Genomic DNA, 23,579 nt, shown 5'->3' with positions numbered 1-23,579 from the left:
GGATTGGAAGCAATATGAATTGCAACCTAATTGTCATAGTACATGGGAATAGAAGTAGTCACCAAAAATCTTAACTCAGCAACAAAGCTTTTCAACTAGAAGATTTCTCATGCAATATTCACAACAACTCGATATTCAGCCTTAGCACTAGATCTTGCAACAACAACTTGCTTCTTAGTCTCTCATGTGACAAGATTTCCTCCAAAAAAAAGTACAATACCCTATCGTAGAACGACAATCATCAGGAGATCCTACTTAGTCAACATCTAAATAACCTTCAATATTCAGATGATTGTGACAACTAGGTAGAATGTCATCTCCTAAAAAAGACGATTGATGGGGACATCACGCGCATGCACGCCACCCCTACGCACGTATGGAAGGAAAGGGAGTGCCCCACCATCGATCTGGCTCGATGATGATATCCAGGGAGGGCCTCCTAGTTAGAAGACGACATTTTGGATCATTAGAATGGGCCCGATAATCCAGTAAAGTCCATCATGGAATCTCATAATCGTGGCCCACTAGTCAGATTAAGTTCATACTTTAGGTTTTGCTTATTTATATTATTTAGAACATCATGAACACTTTAGATTTTTTTGATTGGTTTTTATTTTAGTTTACTTCATCGCCAAGCAAGGTGTCCCGTATCGGTATCGGTTGGCGTAACGGTGACCTCCAAAACCGATACGGATACGGGGGCGTAACGGTGATACGGGGGCGTAACGGCCCGTAACGGCGCAAAAAATTTTTTTTGCCAAAAAAATATGAAAAAATATGGATTAAATCCGGAATATTCTAAGCATTCCAAATATACATTCATTTATAAATTGGAACATGTTTATGGTGGTATAACGGTCCACTCTTTAGTGAGAAGTTGTATCGGACTGTCTGATGAATTTATGAACTAGATAACCTGAATTTGACTACAAATTTCATATATTTAATTTTCTAACTATCTACTATCAATGATAGATATATTAGAATGAATGTACTATGAAAATATCTTACATTTAGGTGTTTGCAATTATTTTTGAGGGCCAAAATTCATGCATAAATAGAAAAAAAATATACAATGGCACCCCAAATCTGTAAAATGCACATTAACATGTTCTACTATGATTAACACATCATATGGCATCATTAAAACAGCAAAAGAATCATTAAAAAATGATTTTTCGAATTTTCAAAAAAAGGGCCGAAATAAATGCGTAAATAGAAAAAAATAAAAAATAAAAATATAAAATGGCACCCCAAATATGTAAAATGCACATTAACATGTTCTACTATGATTAACACATCATATGGCATCATTAAAACAGCAAAAGAATCATTAAAAAATGATTTTTCGAATTTTCAAAAAAAGGGCCGAAATAAATGCGTAAATAGAAAAAAATATAAAAAAAATATAAAATGGCACCCCAAATCTGTAAAATGCATATTAACATGTTCTACTATGATTAACACATCATATGGCATCATTAAAACAGCAAAAGAATCATTAAAAAATGATTTTTCGAATTTTCAAAAAAAGGGCAAAAATAAATGCGTAAATAGAAAAAAATATAAAATATATATAAAATGGAACCCCAAATCTGTAAAATGCACATTAACATGTTCTACTATGATTAACACATCATATGACATCATTAAAACAGCAAAAGAATCATTTAAAAATGGTTTTTCGAATTTTCAAAAAAAGGGCCAAAATAAATGCGTAAATAGAAAAAAATATTAAAAAAATATAAAATGGCACCCCAAATCTGTAAAATGCACATTAACATGTTCTACTATGATTAAAACATCAAATGGCATGATTAAAACCTCAAAACAACCATTAAAAACTGATTTTTCGAATTTTAAAAAAAGGGGCCAAAATTCATGCGTAAATAGAAAAAAATATTAAAAAAATATTAAATGGCACCCCAAATCTGTAAAATGAACATTAACATGTTCTACTATGATTAACACATCATATGACATGATTAAAACAGCAAAATATATTAAAAAAAGTATAAATACCTATTTTTGACGAATTTCTGAAAAATGGCCTACCGAGCTTTGATTCAAAAAAATCTATAATATAATGTGTTTTTCTATCAAATACCTAGCTAAGGTTGGTTGAAATTAGTAGTAGAAGGAGTTAGAAACAGTTTGGAAGCAAGAGGTTTCAAAAAAACAGCAAAAACAGAGCTTAAAAAAAAAAAAAAAGTTACCGTTTCGGGCCCGTAACGGCCGGTTACTCCCGTATCGGTCCCGTATCGGCCGTATCGGTCCCGTATCGGCCGATACGGGTACAAAAAATCGAATCGGCCGTTTCGGCCCCAAAACGGGTAACGGTTCGCACCGTTACCGTTACGTATCGGCCGATACGGCCGATACGTAACCGATTTGGCATACCATGTCGCCAAGTAATAGGTTGCGCACATGGCGCGAGTTTTGGGGTATAGAGTTTTCCCTATAAATAGGCACCCCTTGTAGTTCTTTTGATTCATTGAAGTTGAATAAAAATTCCTGCATGGTTTTTCTGCTCTCTGAGTTTCTAAGTTGTGAAAAAATTAAAGTGGGTGTGAAGCCCTCCCTTTTTGAAGGGCTGAGATTAAAGTGGGTGCGAAACCCTCCCTTTTCGAAGGGTTGACTACCGTGGTGCAAAGTCACGTTTATCCCAATCCGCCCCTTCATCTTATTTCATCCATCATTCGATCATTTTCGCCTCAACTCCAATTGTTTTGCAGCTGTTTCTCTTTTTACAGCTAGTTTCCAGAATCTGGCCCTGCAGGAGGGCTGAAACTTCGACGGAGCACCGCGCCTCAACCATACGTCGAATCGCCATCAAATTTGGAGGGTTTGGAGACCCCCCCCCCCCAACCAAGGCCCGATAATCCAGTAAGGTCCATCATGGGATCATGATGGACCTCATGATCGTGGCCCACTAGTCATATTAAGTTCATACTTTACGTTTTTGCTTATTTATATTATTTAGAACATCATGAACACTTTAGATTTTTTTGATTGGTTTTTATTTTGTTTACTTCATCGCCAAGTAATAGGTTGCGCACATGGCGCGAGTTTTGGGGTATAGGGTTTTCCCTATAAATAGGCACCCCCTGTAGTTCTTTTGATTCATTGAAGTTGAATAAAAATTCCTGCGTGGTTTTTCTGCTCTCTGAGTTTCTAAGTTGTGAAAAAAATTAAAGTAGGTGTGAAGCCTTTCCTTTTTGAAGAGCTGAGATTAAAGTGGGTGCAAAGCACTCCCTTGTCGAAGGGTTGATTACCGTGGTGCAAAGCCACGTTCATCCCAATCTGCCCCTCCATCTTATTTCATCCATCATTCGATCATTTTCGCCTCAAATCCCATTGTTTTGCAGTTGTTTGTCTTTCTACAACTAGTTTCCAGAATCTGGCCCTGTAGGAGGGTTGAAACTTCGACGGAGCACCGCGCCTCAACCATACGTCGGATCGCCATCAAATTTAGAGGGTTTGGAAACCCCCCCTACCGACCAAGGCCAAGAAGTCCCTTTTGGGATTCAAGCCTCCTCACATGTACGACCCCCTACTGCACACGTGCACAGGTACCCTGCCTCGCTGCCCGCACGCGGAATCAGTTCCAGGTTCAGGATTTCCTTCTCTTTTCTTTTTCTTACCTAGTTTCATAACCCTAGTCCTCGATTGCATTATCCATAATTTGTTTCCCCTTTTTTCTCATCCTAAGGTTCCTCGAATTGAAATTGAGGAATTCCTTGGATTAAGGACTGATTGTTGTGCATGTGTGGGTGAATTCTATTTCCCTTTGAGCATTGTTTAGTCCATAATTTTACCGATCTAGTCCTAACCTGTGTAGGCCTGGACCCGTGCAAATTCCCCTTTACTTGAATGTTTGAGCTTTTGTGTGGGATGTGGAATTATTATGTGATTGTTCTGAATTAGTATGATCTAAGCCTAAAATCTTGTATATCATATTTAAATTTCATTTCCTGCATAAATGATGTAGCAAAATATGTGACAAACAGCTTCAAAATAACTAGAGCAAGGTGCATACATAAACTAGCTTACTAAACTGAAGCATGACAAGCCCATATATACTATAACACATAACATAGAATTAAACCATCACAACTGGCTCTCCATCATTTTGTCTACTATTCGGGCTCTACCCTTAGGGTTTTCTAGATGACTTTACTCTTCATTCCATCCTAATCTTACCACATGTTGATCTCAACATCCTCATCTTGAAAAAAGCTAGTATGCAAAAAAAAAAAAAAGTGACCTCAAAGACAAGGAAGTATATTTTATAAATACATACAAACATATATAAGGAAATGCTAACATTCTTAGGGCTGTCAGTGGATACCTAGCACCCAGACCTGCAAATAGCCAATGGATCCAACCTGATTTTAGCAAGCCCAGGTCCCATTCTCAGACTCAATAAGAAAATCAGGTTAGCTTCGGGTTCACCTTTTTGGACCCTAATAAAAAAAATCGGGTCTAGTTGGGTTCAGGTAGGGTCCATCAACTTAGACCCTGTTAAAATTAGGTTGGGTCAAGTCCAATTAGTTTTACTTGTATAGTACAATTTTATATATATATATATATATATATATTGAAAGATATTGATTATTCTAGCAACAAAATGAGAATTTGCAAGCCACATGCATGTAAAAGAGCCCATTTACATGCAATGCATGTGTCAAAGTGGCACATGTTTTTGTACAATTTAATCCATCCATCAGGTAGGCCGTAGGCCTGACTAAGTAAAGCTCTTATTTGTCCCGAATCGAACTCGAAACCTAGAACCAAAGACCCAATGAGTACCCATGGGTACCCAAACCAAATCGAATTTGGGTTCAGATCTTCAAGAACCAGACCCAGACCTGACAGGAACTGAACTTGGTTAGGCCGAGTAAGAGTACCATAGGACCCAACCGATTGACAGACCTAGAAATCACCACCTTTATAGGGGTGTCAGCAATGTTTCCAAAGTTTTCAATTGACATTTGGGACAACCAATCATCAATCCATATTGTTCATTCATTCTTACCACTAGAGGAAAGCCATGGTGATAAAAATCACGGTGATTGGATTAACCTTGTGAATGTGGGCCATTTTGTTGCAACCCTTGGTTTTTTATGAACCATAGAAACCCAGGTGCTTCTTCAGAATCATAAGCAAGTTATTGAAGAGGGGGGGGGGGTGACAACTAAATAGATGTTTCAAGATGATGATTGGATCCATTTTATTCCTCCACTATATCTTAATTGTCCAATTTTCATGCTATTGCTCGGATGGTTAGGAATTAGGATCATCCAACAGATGCGATTTTTGCACTAGGCTTGCCCCTAGTGGTATGAATAAATGGACTATCTGGATCAATGGTTTGTTGTTCCACATGTCACTTGAAAGCTTTGGAGACATTGTTGACAATAGCGTTCCCATATGTGTGGGATAAAATGGATGAGGGTGTTTAAGATAAAGAGGAGAGGAGGACAAGAAAGATAAAGAAGAGACAAGAGAAGAGAGAAGTAAAAAGAGATTATGTCACTAAATGCTCCAAATGACTCTCCTCCACCGTCCAAGTGGAAGCACCCTTCCTTGTCTAAAAAGATTATAAGCTAAAAAACAAAGTAAAGAAAGAAAAATACCCAAAGTGACCTTAAGGGCAGTGGATTTTTTGTTAATTGTACTTTTGTTGAAGAAATGATAAAAAGGCGAAAGATTACAATAAAGGCCCCACCATCTCAATCCAAACAATATGGTTGGAGGCGAGAAAACAATGACCTAATCTAAGAAATCAAGCTTCACCTTCCTAAACACATTCGCTATTGACCCCGACTATTAAGGGCAGTGGATTTTTTTTTATTTTTTAACATTGCAAGATGTATTATTAGAAAATAGGCCACAACCGGAATATACAAGGAGCACTATACAAAAACAAAGATAAACAATTACAACCCAACCCAACTTTCGGGGAAATGATCATAGCCATTGATGCCTCTGCCTAATCAATCACATGCAATTTAGTTCTTTCAAAGTTCGTCCCTCCCAATTCCTGAAGTATCGATTATTCCACATTTCAACCCAACCCAACTTTAAAGGCAGTGGATGGTTGACCCTAGCCTACTTGTAATACACAACGTATTAAACAAAAATTATAGAACTACCTTTGTACTCTTGTAGCAATAACATAATTTACATGGTTTTGGTATTTTATACTTCTCTTTACTCTCATTATGTTTTTGTCACTTTTATTTTTCTCATTTTTTATTTTCATACATTTTAAACTTCCTATGGCAGGCATTTTTCATCCATTGTAAGGACATACATAGACATGTATTTGATGAACTATAATAGATATAGGTAGGTCTCAAATCCAACCTATTGGACCACACTTCATGGTCCACCCAGTGAATAACTTCCATTCTATCATATGCACGCGATATCCAACCCTTCCCATAGGTTGGGCCGACCATGCAAATCATCTTTTGCAAAAGCTAGTCCCATCCACTCATCGAGTGGACCATAACATTAAAACAATTTATACCCATTGATAAATAACAAAATAAAAATGTGGTCCACTTGATGAGTGGATGTGATTGATTTTTGGAAGAGGTGATTCTCATGATGCAAACAAACTATCGAACTGATTGGATGTTGCACACATATGAAAGGTTGGAAGTTATTTGATGGGTGGACTGTTACTTGTGGTCCAACCAGTTGCACTTGAGACCCCCCCCCCCCCCCAACAAAAAAAAAAAAAAAAAAAAAAGAACTAGGATTAGAATATCCATTATTGACAGCCAAAAAGCTTGATTAACTAATGCAAGCACTCTATTAATGCCTAGACCAAACATGAACTCCATCCTCTTTTCAACATCCAATTGTTATCTCTATCACAATGGAAGTTGAACAAGGAAATAGGAACATCCCAGGCTTCATCAGCAAGTATGCGATCATAAAATCATAATTTAATTATGAGAGGGATGCTAATCTCATGCAGGCATTCATACGCGCCAACCTTACAAGACACGTGAACAATACACGTGTATAAGATCCAAGCCACTCTCCCCACCATGCATGTAAGCCGAACAATCAGGGTGATGGGTGAGAGCAACACCTAGGCTAGGAGATTCGAGCTACTACACAGAAAAGATGGCAAACTCTCACGCCACATCCAAAACTTTTCACATAGGACAGTAATTTCTAAAGTAGAATCATCTCTATGGACTACACTAGGCCCCTCCCTCCAAGGAAATCCCCACAAGAGGGTATCAAACTACCTACTCCATACTTATGAACACACGCCCAATCAAAAAAGGTTCAGAAATGTATCTTCTATGGATGCCTCCCCACATCAAACATCAATGAAAAATCGGCATCTCCCTGTTTATGACAAAATCTTTCAAATGAAAAAAAGAATGTACTATTCAAATAGAACATCAAGTGCACTTGTACATATATACTGAAGTAAAAAACAAAGAAAATTAATTGCCCCTTCTCCACTTTTTTCCATTTTCTCCATGTTACCAATATTTTATCCAGCAACTTTTTTTTATAAAGTTTTCGATATGCCCACTCCTCTCCCAAATCCTGAAGTCCACCCATCACAATCACTGTCCCAATCAAGGGATTGGTGCTGACAAATCAGAACCAAGACGAGGTTTGTTATTTCCCCGGGTGTACGTTGAAAGCTTCTATCATAGAACTAATTCGAGAGAGCTTGGTGGTATTAAGATTGGTTCGGGTGGGGGGCTCTCTTTTTTAAGAATAAAGAAGAACCATGAAACAACTACTAAAAATGCTTCACTATATCTATTAACAGGAAAACACCAATAATACTGATGCGGAACGGGAAAACAACACAAACTCCATTCTCAAAGTATAATGTATGTGCGCACGCATGTGTGACAGGAAAACAAACGATGTAACAACAATTAAAACTGGATGCTGCTGAACAAAACTTTCAAAAGAGCTGAATTGCCAAAGCAAGCACTGGGCACGTGCATGTATCTACATATGTATAACGCTTCAAGTTACCTTTGCAATAGACGGCAATTAGGCTCTGGGAATGTTTTAGATATTGTATCCTGCATGGCATTGACTCTAGATCCACGACCAGTTCCTAATCAGCATACGGAGAGTTGGAAAAGTAACACTGACAAATAAGAAAATCGAATAACTTGAAAAGAAAATGAAGACCCATATTGAATTTATTACAATTTAAGAAGACCATGAAACATGACAACGATGAATATATCTCCCCCAGTGGACTGTTTCAGCAGTGCCTATTAGATTCTTAGAAGCCCTTCTCCCAACTACAAAAGGCCAGATTAGATTCCCCAGGCAGGAATGGTAGATGCAACAAAGATCTTGAGTATTACAAACTACAAATCACCCCAGTATGTTGCCCATGAATTTGAGTGTAGTTCCTCCTGGATTGATACGTTCTGTCAAAAAAGGAGGGGAATGGGAGAGAAAGATTCAAATCTGTGCAGCTTCAGTTATAGAGATGTGTAGGTTTGGGTTTTAAAACCCTAAGCAGGGGAATTTCAGGAACCTGTGCAAATTCAAAGCCTTTGTAGATCTGTTTTAAAAAACACACACCAAGTGGTTGTCCAGTGCACAACTGTTTATAGAAGTTTGAATATATGTACGCTGTTTTATTTCCTTCCAGCCTCCTTAAATATTGTTTGACTGTCCTCTTTTTCAATAGATGGGACCATCCTCTATTTACATTTTTTATGGTATCTAGGAAAAAGTTTGGGTTGTACTTGAAATATTTGATGCTGAGCAAGATGCTTGAAGGAATTACTTTTCAAGTTTATGAGAACATGAGGATTCCAATAGTCAGGTCAATCAATCTGAACACTAATCTGCAAAACATTAAAATGAAGTTGAATGCCACGCCCACAATATTTTTGGGAGAAAAATACAAAATAAGGTATGCAATCGTGAAATACTCAAAATCCTAAAAATGATGAATGGCATGTAATTATCTCATTCTTGTCCATCTTGAATTCAATTGAACCACATATCAGCAGTTGGTTGTTATTTCTCTACAGTAGTAGAAATTTGGACAAATTATACATAAACCATATTAACGAAAGAATAATATCATTAGTGCCTATATTAATGAAAGAATAACTTCATTAAGGTTTATCATTTATACAGGACAAGTCAGTTACAACTTACCACTTATATACTGCTCTAAGGGGCATGCAACTGAACCTTTGTGATTGAACCACTGTGGTGGCAATACATTGCAAATAACTTGGAGGTGGGACATTTTGGTATCTTTGATTTCTAAAATTTTCTTTTAATGTTTTGCATCATCTTTGGCAAGGAAACCTTTCCTGTCAACGGTGGAACCACTTGGTTGGATGGCATTAAGATTTGAATCATATTTCGTGAAACTTGGGGAGTTTCATCTTGCCAATATGTGCTTTGTGTAGGACAAATGAAAATTTGACTAAATGTTTATTCATTTATAGTCTGATGATTGTACAAATTTGGTGTTTCCTTTCAACCTTTTCAGAGTAACATGGGTACAAATAGCTAGTTGAAGACATTTTCGCTGGATGAGAAGTAGTCCTTTTGGAGAGAGGGATAGGATTATTTGGTGATTTCTCGCTAACATGATTCTTTGCTAATTGCTATACATTGAAGGAAAGAAATGGGAGAATTTTCTGCCTAGCCCGGGGTGTAGGCTCTATTTTCCTTTCCCTGGCCCAAGCTATGGGCTTTGTTTTTCTTTCCCTGACCCGGGGTGTGGGCGTGTGCTGGTTTGTTTGCCATTTTTTGTTATCTCTAGCCTAGAGTGTGGGCATTAGCTCTCCCTTGTAATTCTTGGACAGTTTGCCCTTCTAGTTGGTTTAAAAAAAAATTCCTTACCTTCTAGAGAAAAAGAAATGTGAGCATTTTTAATTATGTGATAACAAAAGCACCAAAATTACAAGTTAAAAATATGGTCATATCATATTTCAAGAATTTGTTACAAAGTGCAACACATGGAAGGAAAGAAATATGAGAATTTTCAATTACACGGTAACCAAAAAACAAAATTACAGGTTAAATCAATTGTCTTGTCGTATTCGAAGCATTGCCTACAAAGGAATGTTTGGTAATGAATGTTCAAGATTTATTAGGAATTGGAAGGTAGTTGGCCAACCCATACTTACTGAATGCCTCTAATAGTGAAGTACAACACGATGCAGGAATTGGAGAGGAGGGTAACTCCCGAAGAACATGCTGGAAGCAGTTTATGAGACCAAAAAAAAACACACACACACGTAAGTAGAAAGTTTTGTAGAATTATTATGAAATGGTGAAACAATATGATGAATTGTAACTCTTCGTCTAGAATGGAATTTAGATGAGAATATACCTTGATGCAATCAGCAATAAGATGTGCATCTTCGTTTGGAGAAAACTCATTTTTTCCTAGAAATATACAACATCACGTCTTAATATAAAATGTGCTATTATAATTGAACAATTAAACACACTAGAGTAGAAACTAATGAAGTTTTTATTCCTAAAGAGTGAAGATATGAAAGATTAGTAATCCAATCCATTAAAAAGAAGAAGAAGAAGAAGGCATTAATACCTAACCAAATAGAATAAAGCCTTACCTCAAATTTGAGGTCTAAAGATGGGGAACATAAACACTATAGAGATATGACATTTAATAAAAAGGTAATCATAACAAAAAATAAGGAGTACACCAGTAAACCAAACAGACAAACCCTGCTCGTATTCCTGAACCCGACGTTCAACCTCATCAACATCAGCAGATTGCCGCAAGATCCCTTCTACTTTGACTCCTGTTGAATAAATTGTACCATGTTCAATTTAAAAAAGAAAATTCTTGAAGATCTTGAGAAATTTTTTTCATTACATAAATAAAGCCAAAAGATCATAGCCACAGGTTCCACGAAGACAGCCCAATATGGAAGAATTTTAGCTCTAACATTAAATAGTTTCCAGGGGTACAAATGGATTGAGTCGACCTGAACAAATAATAAGCGGGTCTGGATCTGAATTTGGACCCATTCAATTGAGTCTAGGTCTATAAAACAGCCCTGATTATCAAATGGATCTGATCTAGATCCTCTCAAATTCAACCCAACCCAAACTGACCAGACCTGTCTTTCAAATAGTCAGGTTGGACCACCAAAAAAGGGACCTAACCTTATCTGGCCCAGGCCCTTTAAATTCCTTTAACTAAGGTGACTGGGGGAATAAATTAAAACTTACAAATATACCTTAAGAAAACATGTGATAGGGTGCATAATAGGAGGTCTTTGTTAAATAGGGAACTAGAGATCAGGCAGACCCAGCTTAGAACCAACCTGCAGATAAATTTATTGGGTCGAGATCTTTTAGTCTAAGACCTGACTCATGCCCAACACAATGCATCTTATTTTCAAGTTAGACCTAAACGAGACCAGACCTAGATATTAATAGGTTGGTCACGGGCTGAAATCAATACCCAACAATTAAATGGGTTGATTCTGGAACTCACCTCAACCCTACCCAGCTGTCAAATTTGCACCCCTAATAGCCTGCAGATAATCTCTTAGTTTTATTTCCTAAAATACCTCCTTTTCCTTTTTCCTCCAAATTACATAATGTAACACAATTCAACTAGAGTAACTGCAAAGGAAATTTACACATGGAGACATTGAAGAAATGATTCATTGCAATTGGGACCTATTGCAAACATGTGTTGGCCCCAAAAACAGATAGGTCCACTAGACCAATGGGCAAAGTGTTGAGAATACAAACTCATCTGTCATGTCTCAGGGCCTGTTTCGCCAGACAGATCCCATGGGATTAGGAGGGATGGGATGATAAAATCCCGGGATATGCCAAACGAGCCAAACAGACCAAGTGAACTTGTCCCGGGATATAGCAAACCCATGGATCTTAAACCAATCCGCTGACACCACCATCATTACCTTAAAATCCATCCCATCCCTCCTAATCCCATTCAATTGTGCTTGTAGCGTGTTTGGACGGATGGATTGGAAGGGATTGGAAGGTAAAATCCCAGGATATGCCAAACATGCCAAACAGACTCGGTGAACTTGTTCCGGGATATAGCAATCCCATGGATCTTAAACCAATCCACTGGCACCACCATCATTACCTTAAAATCCATCCCATCCCTCCTAATCCCATGGGATCCGTCCGGCCAAGCAGGCCCTCAGAGTATTGTTCTAGACACTTTTATACCAAAACAGTTGACTTTGGGAGCATGGGTTGTAACACCTATCCAATTGTTCAGAGTATCCCTGATATTATCAATAATATTCCCAATATTATCCGTATCTCCAGCTCGGTGATACCGATAACGGTAGTAGTCTAAAAAATTCCAAGTATTGGTGATATATCACTAAGTGTCGCCTATGTATCAATATTGCTAATGTATCACCAATATTTTCAACTCCATAAATTCCATGTGTTGCTTGTATCGCCAATATTTTCGACTGTGTAAATTCTAGGTGTCACTTGTATCGTTAATGTATCGGCGATATTTCGATTATATCACCAATGTATCAGTATTGTATCGATAGCGCCAAAAATCCGTCTATTAAAAAAATTCTGTTTCATTTTTTTATGGGTGTATGCCTGCTCATGCTTTTAGGCCCCATTAAAGGGAAACTTATTACTTGATTACTAAATACGCAAATATGCATCTTTTTCACTATTATTTGATTCTTAAATATGCAAATGAGTATTTTAGCATCTCCTGGAGTATCATTTAAAAATTCCACCATTTTCCCCATGTTTCTCTAATGTTTCCCTAAGCGTTACAGGCTTTTAGACCACCATTAAAGAGAAACTTATTATGTATGCGTTTTTCTTGCAATTATCTGATTCCTAATTATGCAAATATATGTATTTTATAATCTTGTAAAGTTTCATTGAGAAATTCCACCATTTCCTCTTGTTTCCCTAAGACAGCAGTACATTTCCAGGTACCAGCGATAATATTGGCGATATCAATACATGTTTCCGTATCCCCGGCTAGCAATGCATTTAACGATACTAATACTACGAACATTGCCCCTATCTAGACTACTATTAAAAGAAAAAATAACCCATTCAAGACTCTTACACGACCAAAATACCCTTGCTAATTTCCATGATCAAACTACCCCCAAGGCCCAACCCTGACATGCAATTACACATGACGTATCCAATGTAGCTATTTTGCAGGATACTTCAAAATTGAATATAAATCCAAAATTGACAATGATAATTATATTTATCATATTAAGGATACTGAAACTGTGTATTCTATGTGATATTTGCTAATCCAACCCGTGTCTAATGTAACCTATCTACAATTGCCAACCTAAGCATCCATCATGGCAAAGTTACAAGGTAATCCAGCATCCAAAATATACGGATCTATCTACCATATTTTTAAAAAAATAAAAAATAAATAAAAAAGATTTAAATGCTCAAAACGTTTAACATTCCATTCTAAGAGGTTTGTTGGTATCCCCATCCATAATGGAGCCCATCATACAAAAGGGTTGGATAATTGAAACACTATCCTAGATCCAACAGCTACAGTCCTAAAGTATCCTATGACGATGCATATCATATGTGTATAATAATATGTATCCCATGTCAATAATTGCAGGTATGTATTGATGTATAATATGACTATTTTTTAGGATCTTTACAAATCATATCCCTATGGATCCTATAATAACACGTCCGGATGTATAGCAACAAACCTCTCCCCTAATTGGAAGTTTGCTAAGCCCACTCACATGTACAAGGGAGCCCATCTACACATGATGTATATGCCAATATGGCACACATGAGCAAGATCTAAGCCGTGCATTAGATGGGTCCCACTGTTTATATAACTTGCCCAAACATCAGGCTAATCCACTGATCAGGAGAGCAACAATCATTGTTCAAAATATCAGTATCTCATTATGTATCGCATCCTTGGGATACAGATACATATTGGTTATCACACAAGATATATCATTTGTATCGGGTAATTTATCGCACTTTTTGGGAAACATGGGGAAACATTGGGAAAATGGTTGAATTTTTCAATGAAATTTCAAGGATTGTTTAAAAAGACCTTAATACACACTTTTAAATAATAACGTCTCAAAAAAGAAGTGCGCATAATAGGTTTTCTTTGTATAGGGTCCTAAGCTATGCGTTGTCTAACTAAACTAATGCAGCCATATTCAAATTTAATGCATGACATTTAGAGTATATGTGATGATCATTTCATCAAACACTCTTAAAATACTTCGAAATTGGTCTCAATTCACAGCTGGTTGAAGGGAAATTTCAAAAAAGATTAATATTTTAATAATATTTTATTGATTTTTAATTAAAAATTGATTTTTAATTTTCAAAAATTGACAAGGACTTAACAAATCAGTAGATCAGCCCTCATGCATGCTTGATTTCATGTTTGGAGTGCAACATTGCAAGCAATTTTGTAGAGATTGGGAAATTTTTGAATTTTCCCCAATTTCTTCCAAATCGGAGCACCTACACTCAAATTTCAAAATTAGAGTGTATTTGATGATCATTTCAACAAATACTCCTAAATACTTTGAAATTAGTCTCAATTGATAGTTGGTTGAAGGAAATTTTCGAAAAAAAACATGGAGAACATGAATAACCAATGGATATCGAAATCAAAGCTCTAACTCCATGATTTTTCATGCAAAACATCCTCTAATTGGGTTACACTCCTATGATGGCTCACCACCATTTAAAAAATCATAGTGACTCTTCAATCATACACATAGGATAGCTGTACAACAATCCAAATGTCTAAATCATTGACCCGATTATTGATGGAGCATAACCAAAAACTACACTAAGAAGATGATAATAATTGTATAATTTTTCCCTTGGAGTATGGCCATCCATATGATAGCCATCAATTTTTTTACGGTTAGTATTTCTTGATCAATGTGATTTTAAAGATTGTTCCATCCACAATGTGCCCCACAATTTGGATGGTCTTGATAGGCAATTAGGCATATACGATTGCCACATGTCAGAAGGATGAGTTACCTCCATTTTCAAAATGGAAGTGAATTGCCATAGTGGTCCGATCCCCTCTAATTGGATACCAAGCAATCAGGCAGTCCATTTGATGCGACTTTTAAAAAGTATATTATAGTGATAGTTCCTGCATGCAGTTGCACATGCATTTTGCTAGTCTACATAAAGAGGATCAAGTCATCCAGTCTAGGTGAAGCACCTGGGAGATCTAGTGCCCCGATACTTCCTGCAATATAAATCTCATTTGTTTAGAGTGTTGTTTTTTTAACATTGGATAAGAACCAATGGCTCCATAAGTTTTTCCGCTTTTGTTAAGGTCACACTTATATACCATCTCAAGCTGGAAGTTCACTGATTCTCAGTATTTTCCATCACTGGTGTCGTTGATTAGATTCCCACCATCCTCAAGGCACCCATCGTTATTGGAAGACACTATCGAGTTTGCTGTCATCATTGCAGTCAAAATCAACAATCAAAGGTGGATGCACATTGTTTGGAGGTGAGGGTTGGAAACGAGAAGCAAGAGTAGACAAAAGATGCGGATGATGTTCTGGAGAAATCAAAGGTGTGAAAATCCTCCAATTTTTCACCTACCAGTAGACACTCACCCAGGGCTGACAAGTTGATCAGAGAACCATAGGACCCCTAAAACCAAGCCAAAACCCAAGTCTAAGCCTAGGCCCATTAACCTTTAAGACCATAATAAAGCAAAGGCAAATGGACCAGAGGGGAAATGCCACCCCCACAGGGGGGTGGGGAGGCAAAAAATGGGGCCCATCCATGTGATGCACAGCCCACCATGTGGATCCATACAATATTTTATTGCGGGTTAGGTAGGAGGGTGACAAAGCCAAATCCTCATCGGGCAAATACCCCAGCCTAGTATCCCCAAATGCATGAGTTTCAAGTTTCAACTTTGTTTTTTCTCGACAAAGCAAACTATTAGACGTAATCTTGACCCAACATGCATGTGGGTTTCAATCAACATTGGAGCTTTTCTTTTCTATTGGTATTTTCTTTATTTAGGTCTTTGTTATCTATTGTAAGCACAGTTCACTCACCCGTTGAGCACTACTGTACTTGTGCCTTCGCATGCCCTTGTAAGGGTAGTTCACCTAGGTCTCAACCGTTGTCTCAAAGAGGATTTTGCATGTGAAGAACAGTTTGATGGCTTGATGGTTGTCAATTGTGGCTATGAACTACTATTTTAAGAGGAGAATCAATGAATGTTAGAGCTCAAGACAAGTTGCAATTGAAAATCTAGAATCCAACTGATGCAGGATGGATGGCCTAAACTAGGATGATGCAAATAAATAAATTAACAAATTACCATAGTAAATCAAAGCATAAAATAAAGCCAATCTACCACAATTTTAGAGAAATCAAATATTCAATTAAGTTCAAGTTCAAGACCACATCACAATCCCGTAAAATATATCCTTAAGGCTATTGATCAGACATGGCCCAATGGAAGGTAGAACTTCCATCTAGCATAGGATTCATTCTAGATTTGAGGATTCACTTGTGCTTTGCTAGGGTTTGAATGGATTAGGGTTTGGGTTTGGAAATCAAGAAATTGGAAATTTAGGATTTTATAAAAGGCTAGGGTTAGGGTTAGGGTTTTGTAAAATATAGAAGAAGAGAAAAGATCAATGAGGGGGAGGCCATTCGGTCATACGGACGCTGTACGAACAGGTCCGTGCAGTGTACAGCCATGTATACAGACGATGTAGTGGGATTGGATCGATTCGATCAGTCATGACTTATGAGTTGGGTGGATGATAATGGAGTTGGGGTTTGAGAAAGAAGAGAAAAATACTCAATGGAAAAAAGAGGTTTGAGAGAGAGAAAAAAGGAATACCTTGATAGGAATAAGAAAGATAACTTGGAATTACTCCAATGGCTTCACACCAAATTCCATTCACGAGAAGTTTGCTTGCTCAACAGAAGCAATGCAGAGAAATTTCATTCAATATATCCATAATCTCAAGTCTCAAGTCTCAAACAAATATATATAAGTAAACTTAAGCAAACCCTAAGTCTATAACTATTCTTGACCGTCCGAATTTATTAACGGTTAAGATCAAAACATAAATCTCTAATAACCTAAAATAAAACTAAAAAATAAAGCAGAAATAAAGATGTGTCACACGGCATAAGGATGATCTCCAACTTGCAACAGGTACATCCGCACATCCACACGTGATCAATGGCCTGGATGAATGTGGTCCAATGTGCCCATGGCATGGATGTGCATACTAGAGTGTTCGTACACCTAAACCCAAGTCTCTTAACATAACGGTCCGGATCACCAAACTGATGTGTCCAAGATATCCAACGGCATGGTCTAACGTTTGTAACATCCAAATGTGATATAGGTTAGGCTAGGTGACGTCCAAACAATCCAAAGATGTATCAATCAGTTCCAAATAAGTAGCCCACAAGCATCTTCCCAGTGTGGGGTATTCGAAGATGCACAGCCATGCATGTGGGGTCTTTAACGCAGCTAAGATCTCAAATTGGGTCCACTGGGCCCCATGTAATGATCATCCAACCATAATGAAGCTGGGGTTGGGGCCTTAGCTCTCCTCCTCCGATAAACTCGTGTAGGTGCTCAGATGCCCTCATCACCAACCATGTTGAGTTTGAAGGGGAGATTTGAGTACAAACTCATCTCTCATATGTTGCGTCTTATGATATTGTCTAGACACTTTTGTCCCACATTAGGTAATTTTGAGAATTCAGGTTACAACCCTATCAATATATAAAGAGGCTCAACCACTCAACTCATCTAGTCTAGGTGAAAAGAGGGTGTAAGCAATTTTACCATTTGGGCACCTAGGAGCACTAATCGAGTAAGATTTGCCCAGCCCTTTAATATGAGTCTCTTTCGTTGCTTGTTTTCTGTTTGTTTGACATAATGCAAATATGAGAAAAATCAATGGCCAGAAGAAAGATAACCAATGTTATACTTTCTATTTGTTTAACACTGTGAATATGAGAAAAATCAATGGTTAGAAGAAAGATAACCAATGTTGTAGATTTAATGTACACAGGTGGCCCTTGTTCAATGGAGCGGGTTGATAGTTGGACTAGGGAATGTTCACAGTATAAATCTCCCAGTTAGTAGCCAAGATCTAGTACACATGCGCCATGAGTCACTTAAATATCTCCTTGCACGAACTGCCTTATAAATCCCCATTTGATAAAGGAGAAAAAGGATTTACTATTTTAGATTTGTCTGCATAGAAAACCATCTCCTATTTTTACTGAAGTAAAATGGCATTGAAAAGTTGAAGCAAGATAGTGTGTCTGGTGATTCCTAAACTTATTTTAGAAAAGAAAAACAAATTTATTCCTTGGTTTCTCCTAATAATTTTTGGTAATCCTTAGAATCTTCATGATTGGTCTGTTATGTTTCTCATATTAGAATTTTTCATCTCATTATAATCATTCAATTGGGTTACAAATTCAAGTGAAGATAAATCCAGAAGCATGTTGATAACCATATTTCTTGTTTAGGTAGCTCTAAAGAGAAAAATGCACAAGACAACATATCAATGGGCATGATGCCAACTATCTGCAGATGAATGTTAGGAAAATAAGGATGATATTTAATTGATTTGAAACACTATAAGCAAAGAATTACCATACTGTTCGATGAACCTAAGAGCTTTCTCCAAGAAAGATGGAGTTCCATCGGTATCTTCCAAAGCATGAAGAACTGGCCTACCAATAATGGAGGACTTCGCAGGCCGTTTATCCCTCCCTGCAACAGAAATAATGTACTCTTGAGAAAACACACACACGTGTGCGCGCAGAGAGACAAGAAACAAATTACATAAAAGGCATCCATCATTACAAAGCAAAATACATAAGGCAACAATTAATTCACAGTCAATAAAATATCGACAATGAGATTGCTAAGAAGACAAGCCAAGTGACACCTATAGAGTGGTTTCTCACTTATTCATGGCTCTTAAACAAGATTATTGACAGTGTTTTCATATTATGTCTGGTAAATGACTAAAGCCTCCACATTTTCAGGATGTAAGGCTGCCAAGTGTAACTATGATGAGGACATCACGTCACGCACACCCTTACATACGTATTAGAGGAGGAGGCGAGCCACGTCAATTTCCCTGTGGCTAGGCGAGTACCCGTGATCGTGCTGAAGACCCCATGTGCATGTGCGAGCATCTGGAAGACCCCACACTGGGAAGATGCACATGGGTTGCTTTATGGAGTGATCCAGACCGTTGGATCGAAGGGATGCAACGATTGGGTCATTGGATCGCATGGATCACATGATCGGGCCATTAATCATTGATCGTCCACGTCAATTTTAGACTTTATCATATTTTAGGATTTAGTTTCTGATTATTTTATATTTAGACACATTATGAGTATTTTAGTTGATTTTATTTAAACTAAAGGTATTTTCGTTAAAATTCACAAGACGGAGATTTTTGTAATTTTTGAAACTTCTTGAATCTATAAAAAGAGGGGGGGTGTGTGACCTCTCTCCCATTGAGTTTTGTGATTTTTTTTTTTTATTTTTTTTAAAGTTCTTGCTTTCTTCTCACATCTTCATGCAATTTGAAGATACTTCCGTGTAATTTGAAAGGAAGATTGGTGCGAAGATAATCTTCACCAACAGAGGTGCGAGGTCTCCATCTATCCCCACACCATCTTCTCTTTTCTTTCCCATCCAGGTATTTTCTTCAGATTCTTAATTCGCCTATCCCAAATCTCCATCTTCTCCCAAATCCAACTTTCTCATACTCATCCACAATCCAAATCCTAATCGACCTAAACCCATCCTCCCACGCCACACTTGTGACCGTATGGCCACACGTGTGAATCTCACCTGCCCCTTTTAGTTTCCCACCATCATTATATCAAAACCCCTTTCTTCCATCCCTGAAACCCCAACCCTAAACCTAAAATTCATCATTTTCTTACTTTCCAAAAATTGCCTAAACCTTATTTCTCACCCTAAGTTGTATTAGGTTTCCTATTTTGAAATAGAATATACCCTATGCTAATTGGATGTCCCTACATCCATTAGATCCTAGTTTCTTTTTATTTAATGATCTTTTGTTACGATGTTGATAGCTTAGGTTAGGATTATGTATGATTTTCTTTTGATTTTCATGATTTTGTGATGAATATAGCGACGTTTGTTTTTTAAAAAAAATATTTTAATTCGGTTATTTGATCTCACATGTTACTTAGTTCATGCATCGGTCCTGCATCAAACTACTACAAAAATTGTGTCCAAATGGAACACATAGGTTCCTCATGCACATATTACTATGGGTCACATGCAATGCATGTGGAGAGAGTAGGGGAGAGAGGAAAAGGAGAGAGAGAGAGATGGAGGAAAAGGGCGCAGTTGTGCCAAAGTGCAAGCTACACGCAGAGAGAGAAAGACAAAAAGGCATAGACATCCTCCAATAGTGCGCGGTCCATCTCACTTGTCTGGTGTTATGGCCCACTCGAGCTTTAGCTCTGCCTCACGTTTGGGCTGACATCCTAACATGAGCCAGCGCAGCGGATGTACGGTGGATGTCACACAGTCATCACCATGGGCCCCACAAAAACTTTGTTGCGCGGTCTCCCTAATACTATGTCTATGTGCGGCTATATGCGAAGAGGATGAGAAGTGGGAGCAGGCTACTCACATATAAATTCAAAAAAAAAAAAAAAAAAAACCTCGATTGAAGAACCAGCTGCAACCCAAAACTACTAGTTAATGCCCCTCCCTCCTGCTAATTGCAAGGGTAAATTTGTTCAACCACTACTCACATTATATATAGTATAGGTACTGCACAGCCACTGGAAGGCCAAGAGCAGCTCATCTGCAGAGCTATATAAGCATTCTGCACATCAAAGCACATACTACTCATTTTAATTGAACCCATACATGGGAAACATGAATGGGATAAAGAGAAGCACACATTGTTCAAAAGACCCTTCAATTGCATCAGGCGCTTCATTGAGGAAGATTCCACTCTGTTCAACTGCAAGGGTTGCAGTTGCACCACCAGGAGCTTGTGCCAAAGCAGCTTCAAGTGCAGTTTTCCACTCATACATGTCCTCTGAAGTTTCAGCCTGTTACACAAAAAGAAATTAAGTATCCATATTTGTTGTGGGAGATACTAAATTTAAACAATAAGAAAAAAATATATATATCAGTTACTGTTGGCTACATGTGACTTAGCACAAATCAATAGCAGCAACAGATCACCTTGAGTGTAAATGCTCGCCCATCACGACCAGGAAAGAGAACTGTTAGGAGTTTTTTATCTGCTCTAACAACCACACTGCATAATCATATGCCATAACAGTTTTAATACTGGCTACAAATTAATATGCTCTAATTTCCATTGAGGACAACAATAGAAGAAAAAACAAAATATTCATGACGAAATCAAAATATCCCTCAGGATTCATGAAGTCGACCCAGAGTAGCTTTAGATAATGTTATGATGATGAAGTTGTGATGATGTTCCATCATGAAATGCTAGGAAGCAATGCTCACCTAGCTGAGTTGTTGAGGTCAATTCCCCCAAGTGTAAGATTGGCCTCACTCCCTTTTTGAGGGGCAACACTCTGAAAAGCAGAACAACAGTAAATGTTTCTCACCATAAGTTTCAGCAAATTGACAACCATAGAGAGAATGCTCTAGAATTAACTCTAGAAAGTGGAAATCCATGAATCTTAGTCAAGAAGAGATGGGCGGCATTTGAAAGCATTTCCAAACAATGCCTGCAAGGGCACGCATGTTGCAAATACTAAATCCAAAGCCATTGATGTCATACCAACAGTGACAATTCATCAGAAGAGACGTGATCATTCATGTCATACTAACAGTGATAATTCATCAGAAGAGCATAAGCACATCTGAGGCAATAGAAATAAGATAGGAGATGCATCGACACATCACATACATACCAAACTTTTGTCAGCCATTTTTGCAAGTGCTGGAGTTTGGTCCCACAATTTGTTAGTGTTTGGTTACCCCTAGCTTCTCTCTGTATAAAGGAGGCCATGGTTAAGTAGGACATTGACTAAAGTTGTCATGTAGCAGCTAGCTGCACGTAGGATCTCTTCATCAAGAGTGACCCAGCTTTATGAGTCATACAAGTCCAGCTCTTCATCATTAGTGTCATTGTCTTAACTATTTAGTTTTGCTTCTGTTGTTTATTTCTTTCATGGTTCCAACATAAATTCCAAATGAAGAGCACCAGTAGGTCAATAAAGTGGATCGCTAATCTCCAACCATATTTTTGTTGGGAAAGTCTAAACTGTGAGATCGAAAATATCCAGAAACATTGGATCGATGGATGGATAAGATGTTTTTTGTTGGAAAACCCATTTAGACTGTTTGATTGGTCCCAAGACTCATCAGGCACCTTTCCTTCAAAACCCCCAGGCCCCATTGAAATCAGTTGACAAACAGATTATTCCTGAAGCCCCATTTGTCCCATTTGACATGTTTTAGAGAAACTTAGAGAAAATGAAAACATGAGATCTGAATGCTCCAATATCAATATAGACTTCCCTACATCTTTACTCCCTCTTCCCTCCCATTTCCAAAAAGGAGGAAATTGAGATCTATTTGGATTAGATCTCTAAGCTTCAAATCAAATCCACCTCCTATTCGCAATAAGTTGAACCGATAGTGCTTCTCTCACAAGCACAATTCTTTTGCTTGGGCTAGGAGTTGAGTCATCATGACTATTCTTAGGCAAATTCCCACAACCCTAGGTTGTGGTCCTCGCCTAGTATTTCAATTTTTGTAAGGGCAAAACAATCCTCCCATAACCAGTTGCAAATAACAAATTAGACATCATAGATTGGGTATTTATAGTCATGCCAATATGTGAACTAAACAACTAGATAAACCTCTCCAATTTCTTTGTTCACTAAACCCATACCTTGAATTAAGTGTAATTCTCCAAAATTGCATTTCCAAAATTTCCACCGATTTATATTTGTCTAGGTCTTCCTTAAATTTATTTTATTTTTTAATGCCAAAAACAATTCTATGAGTGTAAAATAAAATAAAATTAATGTGATTGTTTGCTTTTCCAAATATAAATATTTAATGCATATAATTATTTAGAAAACTATCGCAAATTTATTTGAGAAAATTCCAATTAACTAATTTCTACTTTTAACATATTCCACTCGATGCATAATGAGTACCTACATGAATTAAATTTTGGATCAGAATTGAGGCCTCATAACACTTACTAGTTGCACACTTGCACATAATCAAATAAGCAATAGAGTTTTCATGATCTATTCCTTCTTGTTATTTAGTACAATCAGATGGCACCCAACATGTTCAATCAGACACTATATTTCTTGACTTCCCAAAATGAGTGTACAAAGCACATAAGTGCATGCACATATAATGTGTCCAAATGGTTTGGTGTACCAACTCGAAATGATTTAGCCAAATGCGAGTTGAACTAGCTCACTCCACCACATCCCACTTTCTTAAC

At 37.5% G+C, this 23,579-nt stretch overlaps 1 protein-coding gene across 8 annotated transcripts in view; it reads right to left on the bottom strand.

The window, feature by feature from the left end:
* Positions 1 to 23,579, bottom strand: part of LOC131235090 (rho GTPase-activating protein REN1-like) — a 78,982-nt gene that overhangs the window by 33,413 nt on the left and 21,990 nt on the right. For 7 of the 8 annotated variants that reach the window (XM_058232226.1, XM_058232241.1, XM_058232211.1 and 4 more), the window contains exons 6-13: positions 21,608 to 21,678; positions 21,314 to 21,389; positions 21,024 to 21,177; positions 18,710 to 18,829; positions 10,740 to 10,817; positions 10,379 to 10,434; positions 10,173 to 10,242; positions 8,032 to 8,116 (exon numbers count right to left, since the gene is read on the bottom strand). In XM_058232226.1, coding sequence (XP_058088209.1) covers positions 8,032 to 8,116; positions 10,173 to 10,242; positions 10,379 to 10,434; positions 10,740 to 10,817; positions 18,710 to 18,829; positions 21,024 to 21,177; positions 21,314 to 21,389; positions 21,608 to 21,678 — 710 coding nt within the window. The remainder of the gene's footprint in view (positions 1 to 8,031; positions 8,117 to 10,172; positions 10,243 to 10,378; positions 10,435 to 10,739; positions 10,818 to 18,709; positions 18,830 to 21,023; positions 21,178 to 21,313; positions 21,390 to 21,607; positions 21,679 to 23,579) is intronic. The other variant, XM_058232235.1, reaches the window with a different exon arrangement.

Source organism: Magnolia sinica, chromosome 2 (genome assembly GCF_029962835.1).
Source record: "Magnolia sinica isolate HGM2019 chromosome 2, MsV1, whole genome shotgun sequence".
Lineage (NCBI taxonomy): Eukaryota > Viridiplantae > Streptophyta > Magnoliopsida > Magnoliales > Magnoliaceae > Magnolia > Magnolia sinica.
Note: the sequence above shows the minus strand (reverse complement) of the source record. Positions and strands in the feature narration are given on the sequence as shown.